Source organism: Lotus japonicus, chromosome 5 (assembly GCF_012489685.1).
Source record: "Lotus japonicus ecotype B-129 chromosome 5, LjGifu_v1.2".
Lineage (NCBI taxonomy): Eukaryota > Viridiplantae > Streptophyta > Magnoliopsida > Fabales > Fabaceae > Lotus > Lotus japonicus.
The window spans coordinates 52,448,217-52,461,783 of NC_080045.1; the positions used below are offsets into that span (position 1 = coordinate 52,448,217).

General features: G+C 35.0%; 2 protein-coding genes and 1 non-coding gene across 3 annotated transcripts; 1 reads left to right on the plus strand and 2 right to left on the minus strand.

The window, feature by feature from the left end:
* Positions 1-1,272: 1,272 nt before the first annotated feature.
* Positions 1,273-1,354, minus strand: TRNAS-UGA (transfer RNA serine (anticodon UGA)). Its single transcript has one exon. It is a non-coding gene; the product is annotated as a tRNA-Ser (tRNA).
* Positions 1,355-3,031: 1,677 nt separating this feature from the next.
* On the plus strand, positions 3,032-4,303 carry LOC130721297 (phosphoglycerate mutase-like protein AT74). Its single transcript, XM_057572064.1, has 2 exons — positions 3,032-3,669; positions 3,762-4,303. The coding sequence occupies exons 1-2, from the start codon at positions 3,234-3,236 to the stop codon at positions 4,166-4,168; spliced, it is 843 nt and encodes a 280-aa protein (XP_057428047.1). The 5' UTR covers positions 3,032-3,233; the 3' UTR covers positions 4,169-4,303.
* A 2,565-nt stretch (positions 4,304-6,868) lies between these two features.
* On the minus strand, positions 6,869-12,011 carry LOC130721150 (uncharacterized). The gene is made up of 11 exons (XM_057571892.1): positions 11,810-12,011; positions 11,538-11,676; positions 11,362-11,442; positions 10,155-10,234; positions 9,770-9,821; positions 9,338-9,427; positions 8,299-8,367; positions 8,057-8,158; positions 7,480-7,548; positions 7,310-7,366; positions 6,869-7,219 (listed from the first exon to the last, which is right to left on the minus strand). The coding sequence occupies exons 1-11, from the start codon at positions 11,887-11,889 to the stop codon at positions 7,124-7,126; spliced, it is 915 nt and encodes a 304-aa protein (XP_057427875.1). The 5' UTR covers positions 11,890-12,011; the 3' UTR covers positions 6,869-7,123.
* Between the last annotated feature and the right edge of the window lie 1,556 nt (positions 12,012-13,567).

A 13,567-nucleotide genomic window follows, 5' to 3' on the forward strand; every position in this document is an offset into this window, starting at 1 on the left:
GACAACTTACAATTCAATTCAAAGACATCAATACCATTATAATTTTTCAAATTTGATTAGCTTTTTATTTATTTATCTTAGATGAAAGATGATACTAAGTCACTTTTATTGAAACTTTCAATAGTAATTAACTAAAAGCTCTTTAAAGTGCTATAGAAGCCTCTATTGAGGAACAAAGTTTGTTCCTTAAGTAATAGTCTGATTAACAAATCAACTAAAGTCGAGTATTTGGTTGATTCACATCGGCTAGGTCCCTAAACACTTATTTAAAGCAACAAATTGACACCTCTTGCGCGACACATGCAATGGAGAATTTTCATCACCTAATCACAAGCTAGAGTGGAGTATGCAATTGAGGTACAGACGAAGTATGGAATCATCAAACAATCAAAGAAATGGCAATAGTCGAGTTCCTAATTTTGGATTCACTACCACCATTTCTCAAGCCATGATGTCCAATGGATCACATGCCCACACTAGCGCATTTGGCGATGTTATACACATGAAAACCGTCGGCAAATGTTAGTTATTATAAATGTTAGTAAATTAATCTCTCCTCCGGGTTCGAACCCAGGACCCTTCATTCACCCTTCACCCCACCCGTCGTGGTTAATCAACCCCTATCAACCAAGGCTTGGGAAACCATTCCAATCATCCAAATGTTGGGGAACCTACGAAGACAATTCTAATTGACCCAAACAAGATTCTGAATGTTATGAGACACTTTGGAGTTCAAGTACAACCAATTGACACACTTGTCTATTAGAAGTAGTATCTTTAATGGGTGGATCATATTGTTTACTCATTTAAGACATACGAAGTTATTGACTTTACTACCTGCTCAGGTGAAGATGACAAGTATAAAATGGAACACGTTTATCGACTCACGGTTCAATGTAAGGAGGATAATAAGAAAGAATTTTACAAACTACAATTGCTCTATTTGTCGTTCCGAAAGGGGGCCTTTGGGTGGTACTCATTTCTCCATCTTACTTGGTCCAAAATTGGGCAAATATGAAACAGAACTTCCTTGAATGAGTTTAGTCTTGTCTAGATTTTTATAAAAATTTGTGTAAGAGCTTATTTTAGTCTTTAACATATGCATAATTTTTGTCAATTTAATTCTTCAAAATAAATTTTATCAATTAAGTATTTGAAGTTTAATATACATGTTTTCTAGTTCCTCAAATTAGCTATAACAAATAGGTGGATGTATACAAAATTACTTGAAATGTTTTTGTTGTTTTAAAACAAATAAAAAAAACCAAAAACCGTCGACAGCAGGGTTCGAACCTGCGCGGGCGTAGCCCAACAGATTTCAAGTCTGTCTCCTTAACCACTCGGACATATCGACTTTGTTGAGATTTTCTCTATGTTTTCGATACATATACTAATATGTATCATTAGTAAACTAATTTCGAAAATCGAAAATCGTAGGTCATATTTATATTTTTATAAAATGAAAAATAATTTTAAATAAATGAAATTTTATTTTAAACATAAATAAATGAAATTTTTAAAGTGGTTGGTAATTATATTAAAATTAAAAGAGCTTTTATATGTATGTTTCATTTGGAAACTTAAATATTGTAAATGTAACTTTCATAAAAAAAAAATTGTGAATGTACAATATAATATTGATTCTAATAAAAATTTCTACTGGGATAAATTTGATAGGGTATATTATTCAGTATGTCTAGATGAATTGTATAATTATATAATAAGATGTTATTTTATGTTTCGAAATATATCTTATTGAATATAACAACGAATCACTTTATACAAATGAAAACTATTTTTCTTATATACAGGATATAATTTAGAAGTTGTCTAAATGTTCTATGAGAAAATTTGAGTTAAATAATTCATCGTCCAATCACATTGAATTTAAGTGAGTTATAACTTAGAATTCTATATTTTATTTTAAAAAAAAATATCATATTGGTCTATTGAGTTATGTGTCAGCAACCCACAATTTTTTTTCATAAACAGTTAATAACTCACATACGTCATTAATATAATCCCTATTATCTATGTTATATTTTTATCAATAGTTTCTTAGAAAAAAAATCACATGAGTTCTGAATATTCATGATATATAGGCAACAACTAAGTTATATGGATTGTATAAAATTTATGATGATTATATTAGTTCTAGTATATCGATTTATCAATTTTATATGAAGCAATCATTTGTGTGAATAGAATTAATTAGTACTTGATTTAAGTAGTACACATTTAATTTTCTATATATTATAGCATATATCAAATTCGAGTTTAATGGATGAGAGAGTTTTTTTAAAAGTAGTGAATCAATGTGAGAGTTAGCCCCATTAAAATGTGAATGTTTTCGACTCATATTTTTTATATAAAAAGTAGAAGAATAAGAATTTCTCTTAATTTAATCACCGCAACATACATAAATTCCTCATGCATTACGTGGGCATCGATTGATACTAGTATAATTGTTTTTTTGGCTTAGGATACTAGTATTATTTAAAAACACGTATAAAAAGATTCCTAGATTAAAATATGATATCCATTATTAAAATATATGAAAAACAGAAAAAGGGCTTCCTTGGATGGAAAGAAAGACATGTTACCCTTTTAATATGGTTTCATGCTGCTGGCTGGCTGGCTGGGTGATGAAATTTGTATCATAGATTTTCTAATATTTTACGGGGTTGTCTAAATGATCTATGATAAAGTTTGAGTTAAATAACTCATCATTATATTTTCAAACTAGAGTAGAAAGTTTAATTCATATTTTCGTATTTAAATTAAACCAATCACACTAGATAGATTAAGCACTTAGCATGTTTGTTTTCTAAGTTGTGTGTATGAAAAATGACATATCAAACACATTTATTTAGATTTCTTCGAGTAAGGATTTAATCTCACAGCTGCCGGTATCGGTGTGAGTGAAAAATAAGCTTAATGAAAAACATGTTTAGTTCATGAATTTCAGGATTAATTAATTCATGAAAGAAAAGTTATCTAGAGTGTGTGGATTGACAAAGTTGATTATTCAAAGATGGAAGGAAATAAGGAATCAATTGGTGTGCAAGTTCACACACTTTTACAGCTGCTGTGCCTTGACCAATGGTGCATGGTGGTGTCAAACTGCAACAACTGTTCAACAATTTCTCAAACCTATAAAATTCCAAGAATCATCAAACCAATGAAAAAGAAAACAAAGAAAACCATCCAATTCCAACACAAGAAGAAAGAAAATGGGTGTGCTACCAAAGAGAATAATCCTAATGCGTCACGGAGAATCACAGGGAAACCTCGACACGTCAGCATACACCACCACACCAGACCACAGCATTCAGTTAACACCGCAAGGAATCTCCCAAGCCCGCCGCGCCGGTAACCGTCTCCGCCGCGTCATGGCCGCCGACGGCTGCTCCCCTGACTGGCGCGTCAACTTCTACGTCTCCCCCTACGCGCGCACCCGATCCACGCTCCGAGAAGTCGGCCGATCGTTCTCCAAGAAGCGCGTGATCGGCGTCCGGGAAGAATCTCGCATCCGCGAGCAGGATTTCGGTAACTTCCAGGTGGAAGAACGCATGAAAATCATCAAACAAACTCGCGAGCGTTTCGGTAGATTCTTCTACCGCTTCCCCGAAGGCGAATCCGCCGCCGATGTTTACGATCGGATCTCCGGTAATCTCTCCGTTCAAATCTCAGATCTCGAACGCAGATTCACACATTTGAGTCAATTTTGCTTTAATTTTTGATTCAATTGCAATTTGCAGGTTTCTTTGAAGCTTTGTGGAGGGACATAGATCTGAACAGGCTACATCACGATCCATCAAACGATTTGAATCTGGTGATTGTTTCACACGGTTTGACATCGCGGATTTTTCTGATGAAGTGGTTCAAGTGGACGGTGGAGCAGTTTGAGCATCTGAACAATTTCGGGAACTGTGAGTTCCGTGTGATGGAGCAGGGGAGTGGCGGAGAGTATAGCTTGGCGGTTCATCACACGGAGGAGGAGATGCTGCAGTGGGGGCTGTCTCCGGAGATGGTGGCGGATCAGAAATGGCGCGCCGGTGCGAGTAGGGGTGCGTGGAATGATCAGTGCTCGTGGTATCTTGATGGGTTTTTCGATCGTCTTGCTGAAGAATCTGATGATGAAGAAGCTAGTTCTTCATGTGCATGAGTTTATTTCTTTTTTTCATTTTTTTGTAATTAAATATAATCCAAAAATGAGAGATACTAGATTCTGTAGATTGTTTAGTTCTATTTGTCTTATTCATTGCCACATATATATATATATTTTTAATTGTTAGATGTATATTATATTGTGCAAGCATATAATATGTGTTATGTAGTATAACACTTTAAATTGTTGCTTGACATGATAAAAATTTGTAATTTTTAATGGGAATCAAACCTTGGTACAGAATTCTGCAACAAATAAAAATAACTATATATGCCATTTTCTAAAGTTTGAGTAAATGTTTTATGCATTGAGAGGGAAAGAATTCTCTTTTTCCTTGCATGACAAATTTGAATATTTCTTAATATGACATGAGGATACTAAATCATCAAGTGTGATATTTTCTTTCTTATAAATTGAGTTTCATTAATCAAACCGAGAAACACGTTCAAAGGCTAATATATCATGTCAAATAAGAGAATTAAGGTCTGAAGCGACCTCTCTTCAATCCAAACCAAGTTCTTAAAAAAAGAAAACATTCTTAGCGTTTGTGCTTGTGTTATTGTTAAAAGTTCCATATTGGTTAGAGATATGATCAATTAAGTGTAAAAAAGCGTAGAGCAACCCTCAACTCTTAAGCTAGCTTTTATGTTGAGTTATGTATCCCTAGTTTTAATATGGTATTAGAATCTTTATGACTTAGTCGTCTAGAGTTCGATCCTTACTCCCCTCACTTTCTAATTAAAAAATGGAATTTAAGCATATGATAAATGAACCTGTGCATTTATCCACGCTTCAAGCTCAAAGAGTTCTTACGTGAGGGGGCGTGTTAGAATATAATATAAAACTATTCATTTACCCAACAACTTAAACTTTTGGGATAATTTAGTTGCTTGATATTAGAGTTGGGTTAGCGGGTCGAAGTCCGCGGGCCGGTCCGTGAGACTGCGGACTAGTGCGGGCTATAGCTCGAAAAATAGAGAACCGCTTAACTGCGGGCCTACGCAGGGTTGGTAGTGTGGGGCGGGTCTAGGAGGGCAAAAAATGGATAAGAGAGGCCAAAGTCCGCGGACTAGCGCGGGCTATAGCCTGGAAAATAGAGGACTGCTTAACTGCGGGCGCGGGCCAACCCACATACCCAACTCTACTTGATACAGTATCAGAACCTATCATAGATCCATTTGTTACCGGAGACCTCCTAGCCCTAGGCGTGAGGAGTGTGTTAGAAATGTCACATTGACTAGAGACATGACCAATCAAGTGTTTACAAAGGGTAAAACCACCATCACCTCCTAAACTAACTTTTGGGTTGATTTAGGCGTCCCATAATTTAATAGTTATTAAGAGTTCCATAATCATTTCTAAAAGAGAAACTATAAAATGTAATTTTTGAAATAAACATGGTTTCAATTTTTAGTCTACCGTCAATACAAACACGCTATTGATAAACATATAACAGAAGAAGAGGATAGAGATATAAAAGAAGAAAGTGGAAAATTGTGGAATTTTCAGTGCATAAAAGAGATTGTAAGGCCAGCCACAACATTCACACTAGCTGCTACATGATACAGACACATAGTATTATTAAACTAACATTGTTACAACCGAAATGCATAACTAACAAATGGAATTGGATTTGTCATTGAGATCAGAACTCACTTTCAGAATTGATCTCAAAGGCTTTGGTTCATCTTCTTCTTCTTCCTGATCAAGAGAACCTGATTTTTTAAAGGACTTGCTCCTCTTCTTCTTCATCATTTTAGTTGAGACGATCTCTTCCACGTTGTCGCTTATGCTTACCGTTTTCCTTAGAGATTTCATTTTTGGTAAACTTGCTTTAATGTCTTTCGCCGTCCCACCAACATTCATGCTTGGATTATTCTTCTCCTCAGCCTTAGATGGAGGAGAGGACAAACAATCACCAAAGAGACCTTGAGTTGGTGGAAGCTCCTTATTTTTACATGGTGTCTCTGACCCTCCCACCTTGTTTGGTTTAGATTCAGAACCTCTTAGTGCAGTTGAGGCTGAACTGCAATGTGTACAACGCCCGAAAGTCACTGTCTTCAATGCTCGCGGAGCCAGAGTTTTTGTGATGAAATTATAGAACCTGTAACAGATGCCCAGATTTTGAAGATGGAGTTCCCTTTGGTCCATCTACTAGAATTTTCACCAGGGGATAAATTTGTGAAAAGGGTGTTGTGTTGTGTTAATGGGTAGGAAGGAAAAAGTGACAGATGAGAACATAGATGTTTAAATGAGGAAATAAATGTTGAAAAGCATCTTCTTTGCTTTTCTTAGAAGGAATGTTAACCCAAAAGTTGACAGCTTTTTTATAAAGTTGCAACTGAATCTGAAAGTAGAAAGCAACAACATAAGAAGGCATTGCATAAGCACACTTAAGCAATGCAATTAATCAGCACCAATATAACACAGCTAAGAATTTATGAGTTTGTCTTAGTGAATATTTCCAAATTACTAGCAGGGTTATCAAACTTTTACGGTACTGTTATTCTATATGTGAAATGAATAAGGAATATGAGAAGGGGATCACTTTACCTATTCTTCCACGCTTACTATTTTTTGATATTATGGTGATGTCAACGAATTTCTTCTCCCACACGGGTTCCTTTTTAAGTTTTATCCATACTATTTTATAGTTTGCGCCAAGAAAAGAAACCAATAAGGAGAATAAAATAAGAATTGAAAAAAAAAACTCCAAATGGACTTCATTCAAGGAGCAAAATTCGGATAGGTTTATACCTATATTTGGTTTTATTTTCAGGACAAAACTCCCCTAATATGACCTTCTCGACCAAGAAACAGATTTATGTGGCAAATCACTACAAGAATTCAGCTCAAAAGTTACAACATATGAACATCTTAAACTACCATAAATGTGGTCTTTTCGCTCGAGGAGATAGCTATGGCCTATGATCGACCAAAAAAATGATGCAGCTATGATGCTTTTGGAGATAACCGTCCACAAAGACGCCAATATGCTCCAGGGTGAAACATAGACTTCTCAAATACCCATATGTCACGGACAAGAACCTGGAAAACACACAAAACCAGCCAAAAATAGTAAGAGGAGGCCTTTACCAAAGATGGAAATAAATAAACTTACTGTAAATCTGTAATTACCTCCTTGTGTTTATCTCCAGCTACAACAGAACCTTTTGAGTCATATGCTTCAAATTTCTGCAAGTAATTTGTAATGTATGCCCCCTTTAATTCACTGTTCTAAGTTCTTGAAATTACTAGCACTCATGAAACCAGTGGAGTAAAACTAATCAAATGTATGTATAGCATACCTGTTTAGCCGTGATCTCAAGAGTAAGCTGAACAAATACTTTATTTAGGTCTTTTGGGTCAACTCCAATCTGTAATTGGCAAGGAAATCTCTATAAAAATTATGAGAGAAAAAACAAGATACTAATAATAAAAATGGGAATGTGTGTAGATGAGTGCAATTTGCATCATACATAATCTACTCTACTGCATAGCACTAGTAGGTCAAAAGAACATGGATACTAACAGGACCTAGTCAATTTATATTTATAGAATTGTCATCATGATTCAAGCAAGAAAATACCAAATATATAGAATTGCAATTTTACTAAAATATATAATCTCAGAAAAGGTCAATGCAGCAGATAATTCCAAAAATGATAAGAAAAACCTCCCAAAATACATCCTACAAAAAATCAATACTACGCGATCCAATTGGATCAGATTTTGATCAATGATGCCTCACTGTTAGGCTAGCAAGTTGACTCAATGCCAGGAAAGGAAGATGTTCATTTTCTTATTTTGTACTCCCGCTACATTTTGAGTCACCACAACATATTGTTCAAATAGAATATGAACACAGTAAAGAAAAATACTAACCAGACGAGCACGCAATGTCCGTATCCTAATAACAGGCTCAATTAGTTCCCAATAAACCTTGTTCCATGTAGTTTCCCTTTGTTTAATTTCATTCTTAAGTGCCTGTAGATAAGAAAATGAAATGCAACATCTCAGAAATTAAACTAAAACTCGTTAGAAATCATACATGCAAAAATGTAAATAGCTGTATCACAGGTAATGTAATACATTTAAAAAAATCACAAAAAGGAACTGAAGCATACAGAATACATCTTCTCAGTAACGGCTTTCCTTAATGATTTCTTGTCACCATTAGCAATTAGTGCGTTTATCTGGAGAAAAAGAAAATAAACTTTAGCATTGAGCAGAAAGATATACCAAGTGAAATCATGGAGAAAAAGAAAGTCAAAATAGAATAAACTACATAATACAAGGCGAAACAAGGAAACTGCCAAGAACTAATGATGATATATTGTCCTAGAAGGAAAAAATTGTAATCCAAATAAAAACACATCAACATTTTCTATCTTTAATTTCTTCAAGACGGTTTGGTCAAATTTATTCTTCTTCTCATTAGCCAACTATCCTAAAAGTTTACGTTATTGGGGATGACACATGGATGATTTTGTATTATATTTCTTACTCCTCGCTCACGCAAGGAGCCTTTAGGGTTTGAAGTGTAACTGTGTAAACAATGCACAGACTCACCTACCTTGTGTTAAAATTCAAGTATTTTATTAGTAGAATGGAGGTGGTAAGGATCGAACTCAAGACTACTTGGTCATAGAGGCTCAGTCAGATAATTTGTCATGAACTAACGGTCACAATTCCCAAAAGGTTAAGTTATTGGATAAAGACACATGAATGATTTGATATTATATTTCTAACACTACTCAACCCTATCCTAACTCCCGAGTAACGATATCAAGGGGAGCATGGAGGACTAAGTTTAAATTTGAATTATGAACAACATGAGGGCAAAATTGTTGAAAATGGAATTAGAGGGAACAAAATATAACTTGTTTGAAGCTAGGGGCCCAAAAGTATAACTAATGCTTTATCCTCTCTCTTCTAAATTTATTTTAGTTCTACAATGTCGTAAAGATCAGTATCTAGCAATCAGTAAAAGACTATTATCAGATGGAAAATGAGTTGCATGACAGAACACAATGACATTGTTTGATTTTTAAAGTAAACCTCATAGTAAGAAGACACTTTAGTTGTTGTTAGTTGATGGCATAATGAGTCATAAAAAATCGAAACCAAGTAAACGCAAAGGCAACAGAATATAAAGTTACACACCTCCTTGTACATTTTGAAAGCCTCATTGTAGAACCGAGATTTTGAATATCCTGACTTTCTTAACTTTTGAATGGCATAGGCACTTTTGAGCTACAGTAGAGAAAAAAAAAGATTGATTAAGGTGACCCATAGCATCAATTAAAAGAAAGGGTTAACGTCCATTGTCTAGGATCCAATAATTTCAAGTCACATCAAATTTCTCTTTCTCTTATTTTTTTTAGAGAAGAAGATTTAGTATGAAGAAAGAGAAGAACAAACATCAGGGAGAAGAGGGGAAATCCTTCTCAAAATAGCGTAATCTGTTGTAATGCTCTAAGATTGGGGTAAAAGAAAAGAGGGAATGAGAAAGAACAATTTGGACCAACAGAAATTATTTAGTTATAAAACAGGGTAAAGTGCAATAGAAATTAACAAAAGTATATGAATCACCACCTCCAGAATTACATCTTGTTTGGTTCTTTTCCAACCACTTCTAGTGAACCATCTGATACATCAAAGATCAGAGAAATCACAAAAAAGATCATAAAGCATAGTTATAATTGTCTATAAGGAAACTTTATGCTACGCAAGGGTTGAAGGCACATCAAGTAGGTGAAAGACAATAGCTATAAAAAGATAAAAATAATTCAAAGTAGATGTCGTATTATGGATACAAGATACCGTTTTCATGTTAAATTAAACACATAAGCAAAATTTAAATTTTAGGAAAAATATCATATATATGGCAAGCAAATTATATTTTTTCTTTAGAGAAGGTATATTAGAGATGACAAGCAACCTTTAAAGCCATGGGGATATAAAACCATTGAGATCTAACCTCTGCCAAAATGGGATTTTCTCACGAGGTTCATAAGGTTCATAGATAAATCCAGGACTTGATACGGATATTTGAGTTCCCTGCATCAATTATTTTTCAGTAAAGCACGAAAATTATCATCTGATGTTCAAATGAAAAGACCACAGGAAGCTACCATAGATCAATTTCAAGTGTGTTATCCTTTAAGAGTATTATAATGGCAAAGAAATAGTTAGGCAGTAGATAAATGCTCCAATTCAAATAGGTGGGTAGAATAAAATCCATCAAATCATCAACTCTCTAGGTGACTGTTGTGGAGTACAAATCCATCAAATCATGTATTTCCATCTAGCATATCCACTTTAAAGTTGTTAACTGATGGAAACTTCTCATGTAGTCTACCAAATGAAATGCTAATATGCTATGGATGTTTTTAAAATTTGAAAATTGTATGAATGAACAAATATCTTTTTTATGCTTTAATTATAGCCATAAACTACATGTCTTCATGTCTACTCTCCCTCCCATATAAGAGTAGAAAAGATTCCTTGTTGCTTGAAGAAACCTTCATTTCAATTGGTAATATTGTCATGAAAGCGTAAACGAGACAACAAATCCAATAATTCAATTCAAAAAATAAATGGCTATAACATATAGTCTGGCACCCAGGAAGTGCATAAGTGAGAGGTATAGGCCCCATTTGGAAGAGCTTATTTGAGTTTATGATACAGCGTATGCGCTTCTGCAAGTGTTTGGGAGAGCTTATGACCTACCTATAAGCTCTTTTGAGCTTATTCTAACAAGTTGTTCAAATTCGTTTATGAATAAGAGCTTATGCTTATCCATAACTTATTTTCAGCTTATTTCAATAAGTTTATCAAATTAGCTTATGAATAGGCGCTTATGTGATAAGCGTTTATTGCCATAAGCGCTTAATTAAACTAATTACCCAAACACACCAATAGTCACAAATCAATTGAAAACATCACTGCTTCAACAACTACTCCATAAGCCATAACTAACAACATAAACCTTAAAAATAGATGAGCAGAGCTATGAAACGAAACAAGTCATCCATGCAACAAAACTTGTCCATTAAATTCCATCAATCCAATCCAAAACATAGACATTGGATGCAATGTATCGAGCATATACTACAGATGACAAAGAATAGCAGAAAATACTTGATCATCATAAAAACGAAGAAACGAGAATTAGGAGAACCTACTACTGCCCGTGATAGTGAAGAGCCTTTGAGTTGAGTAGATAACATCCTCTTATCGTTCATGAAAATGGACAACTCAGCACCCTAAGAATGACATAACAAAACACACAATAAGTTCAGAAAGTCAAATCCCAAAAGCTAAAAACCCGGCTTTGATGATAAGACAACTGATTATTTACCATTGTAGATCGAAGTGTCAAGGTTTTTCCACCAGCCAATGGAAATCCATCATGACCCTTAAACAAATGAGAGTGGAATCTATTTTGAAAGAGATTGCCGTTTGATAGAGCAGTGGAATAGCTTCTACAGCTACCAAGCCTGAAAGTTCAAACACAGCGTAATCACAACAAGGAGAAATTTTGCAGAATACCCTTTATTCATTCATTCAAAGGGTTCAATTCAGGAAGAAGAAGAAGAATTTTTGTTAAGGTAAGGAAATGATGATGCTCACAGATAGGATGAAGAGTCTTGTCCAATCTGAGATGAACGATAGAGTGTGCGAACTGCGTGGAAGCGTTTGAGTGGCATCATCTTGATCGTGTAGCTTGATTCAGGAACATTGGAGATTTACACTGATCATAGATGAATCAAAGATACAGACACAACACAACACACACACAGGTTTCTTCTGGTTTCCAAGGGTTTAAGGTTCTACTACTTCTTCTTTTTCTGTTTTTTTTTAAGGTTCTTTATTTTTGGTCAAATGAAGGCTTCAACTTCAACTTGTCTAAGCCCATTAAATTGTAGGCCTGTTTGTACTGGGTTGGAAATTTTTGTTTTAATAGGCGAATGTTAATGTTAGTTAGTTGTTAGTAAATTAGTCATCATTATGGTTCGAACCCTGAACCCTTCACCATCTCAAACTCTTATCTCCCCTAGTTCTGGTGCCACTAGGGTGGTCAAGTTTAGAATTTGTCCATCGATGGACCACTAATCCCAACCGTTGATATATAATATTTTAAGATGATGGTCAGGATTTTACACCTTGTACTTTGGGAGTAGGTGAAGTTGCTGTGACTAACAACATTTTAAAAATTTGCTAAGGCATCCCTCTATGACCCCTCTCTCATGTGCCTCTTGTCCTCATGATTTCAAATTCACTCTCTTAAAACAGGGCTCTGAACGATGTGAGACTTTATTCGGATCCAACATTTTTTGTTGAGAATTGGAGTGAAAGGGGAACGACCCAGGTCAAGATTTGGAATGAAATTTGGAAGGTTGTGGAAAAGTTGGAGATTTGCCTCAGTATTGGGTGTTATTCGTGTCCTCCTAGTTTGTAGAGGCGCGTCCGGCGACGGGAGAGCGAAGAGCAACACAGTTCAAATCAGCAATGAAGAACCAACAACAACTTAGTCTCGTCCTTTCCGTTGAGCCAACCTGAACTTGGCTCAACGGAAACATGATCAGAACGGATCCAGAACCACTCAAATAGATTCTCGATCCTTCAAATTGTTCTTCTACTTTCTGTTAGGATTTGGTTTTGCATTCAGGCAATCGGGGGGCAATAATATTTTGGGAATTTATGAAGCCCTTATTTGCAAATTTAGCAAACAGTACACCTAAACCCACAAACCTGGAAGACCCGGTCAAAATGAGTGGCTCATGGATGGACTAATTCTAAACTTGTCCACCCTAGTGGGCACCCCTAGTTATTACCACTTGAGCTAATATTCAGAGACTGTACTGAGTTGGCCTATCCAGGTCATCCTCCATAAGGCACAAAATTACAAGGAGTTGTTAACCTCGCTACCCCAAGTTTGACTGCCCGATCATGTCCTAATTTAGTTCGGCTTCTACAAAATGATTGGACTCATTTCACTTCATATGGTAAAGTATGCATCACGTTGTCCTTCCACGATATTTTCTATTTAGAGTAGATAATCATGATTAATGGTGGTGATACTTATTGTTTTTTCACTTGGTTTCCTGAGTGGTTTGTTGAGTATTTCACCCACTAATAGGTTCTTGGTTCGATTCAAAACCATAAAAGCAAGTTTTTTTAACCTTGGTATATGCCACATGTTTCCTCGTAATCATTTAAAATTCCAAAAAAAGAAAAAAAACTACTAATTTGGCAAAATGAAATTCAAATCAAATATAAGTTAAATGAAAAAAATCACCACCAATTTGAATCTAAAATTATAAAAATATAACTTTTTTTTCTCCATTGTAAGATAAAAATATAACTTTTATTAAATGCAGGGAATAA